The sequence below is a fragment of the Amphimedon queenslandica genome, unplaced genomic scaffold (genome assembly GCF_000090795.2).
Source record: "Amphimedon queenslandica unplaced genomic scaffold, v1.1 AMPQUscaffold_12655, whole genome shotgun sequence".
NCBI lineage: Eukaryota > Metazoa > Porifera > Demospongiae > Haplosclerida > Niphatidae > Amphimedon > Amphimedon queenslandica.
This window is the reverse complement of record NW_003547109.1, coordinates 11,125-12,640: the sequence shown is the minus strand read 5'-3', so window position 1 is coordinate 12,640 and position 1,516 is coordinate 11,125. Positions and strand designations below refer to the sequence as shown.

Sequence of the window (1,516 nt, the reverse complement as noted above, 5' to 3'; positions counted from 1 at the left end):
TTGCATGCTTAGAATAATGAAAGCTAATGATTCCAATCTTTAAATTAGTGCTATTACATTACTAGGCATGAGAATAAAGGATTATTTCCCCCTATAAAGAAATGGATTTAGCTGTAGCGATAGCTATCCCTCTAGTGACGTCACGTTTAGCCACACCCACCGACAGGAAGTAACCTGGCAGGAAGGGAAAATGGGCATTTTTGAAGGCTCATATCTCAGTGAATAATTTTTTTCAGACAATGGGAGTTGGAACACATCATTAGTATGGTCAGGCAATCATATTAAGCAAATAAAAAAAATATCTCAAAAATGCACTGAAGTTACCCTTTAAGCATTTGTGCTTATAAGCACTTTAAGCAATTTTTTGTAAATGCTTGAAGGTGCTTGCAAGCTTTAATCATATTGCAAACACTTGTGCTTGACTTGTATTTAAGCTCTTTTTAATGTAAATGCTTTAAAGCACTTTTTAAGCACTAATGCTTGTCTGTTTTATCAGCTATCACTAATATAGCTGTCATGCATGTGTATGACATCTATCATAACATACGCATGAAACCTGCTGTCAGTTTAACCTTTAAAGATGGCCACAACCACGAAGAAGCTACCAGATTTTATTACTGTAATCTTTTTGAAGTTTTGAGTGGTGCTTTCAGAGCCTAAGTGCCGCAACTATTGCCATAAATTATAAATAGAGTGCTTTACTTGTGCTTTAAGCACTTTTAACAGTGCTTTAGGAATTGCTTAAAGCACACTTTTAATTACAGCGTTAGTGCTTGTGCTTGTGCTTAAGCACTTTCACAAGTGCTTTAGATGTGCTTAAAGCACATTGCTATATTGAAGCATTTGTGCTTGGCTTGTGCTTTATGATGTGCTTCAAGCATTTTAGAAAGTGCTTGCCCCATGTCTGGACTACATACCAATTTCCTCAAAGGTAGTGTTTGCGGATGCTTTGTCTCTAACACTGTCATTATCTGTTACAAAATTAAGTCAATCTTATAAACTGAAATCTACTCACTAGATGAGTCTTCAGAAAACATCCTCTTCAAAACAATGTGACTTTTTTCCAATGTACTCATGCTAATGCTATAATGAGATAAAAATTATAATGAATGTCCATATACATGTAATTTCAAATTACCTTGCATTCTTGGTTTGTATTACTTTGTATAAATTTTGCAGCTTGTTCAGTTCATTGGATGGACCACCGTTCTTCCTTCTGTCTATCATTTCAGACAACTGGGGTAGGTAACACTGTAGCTCCTCTAGCTTTTTTGCAACAGCAGCTACATTATCAACAGAGGTGGTGTTGACTTTACTACTAGTCTGGGATAATACTGAGGAGCTCTACAATTAAAAGTATAAATTACTACATGTAATGTTATTATTAAATATAATATAAATAGATACAATAAGATTTGTATTCTATAAATCACAAGTAAATAAAAAACATTAAAAATGGAAAAGTAGTAGGATTAAATTGTAAAAAAGTAAAGAAACAAGAGGGGACTTGCAAACT

General features: G+C 34.1%; 1 protein-coding gene across 1 annotated transcript in view; it reads right to left on the bottom strand.

Moving 5' to 3' along the window:
- Positions 1 to 1,516, bottom strand: part of LOC109587209 (uncharacterized) — an 8,180-nt gene that overhangs the window by 3,231 nt on the left and 3,433 nt on the right. Inside the window, exons 2-4 of the mRNA XM_020003444.1 lie at positions 1,139 to 1,344; positions 1,016 to 1,083; positions 918 to 971 (exon numbers count right to left, since the gene is read on the bottom strand). Of these exons, the coding sequence (XP_019859003.1) occupies positions 918 to 971; positions 1,016 to 1,083; positions 1,139 to 1,344 (328 nt within the window). The remainder of the gene's footprint in view (positions 1 to 917; positions 972 to 1,015; positions 1,084 to 1,138; positions 1,345 to 1,516) is intronic.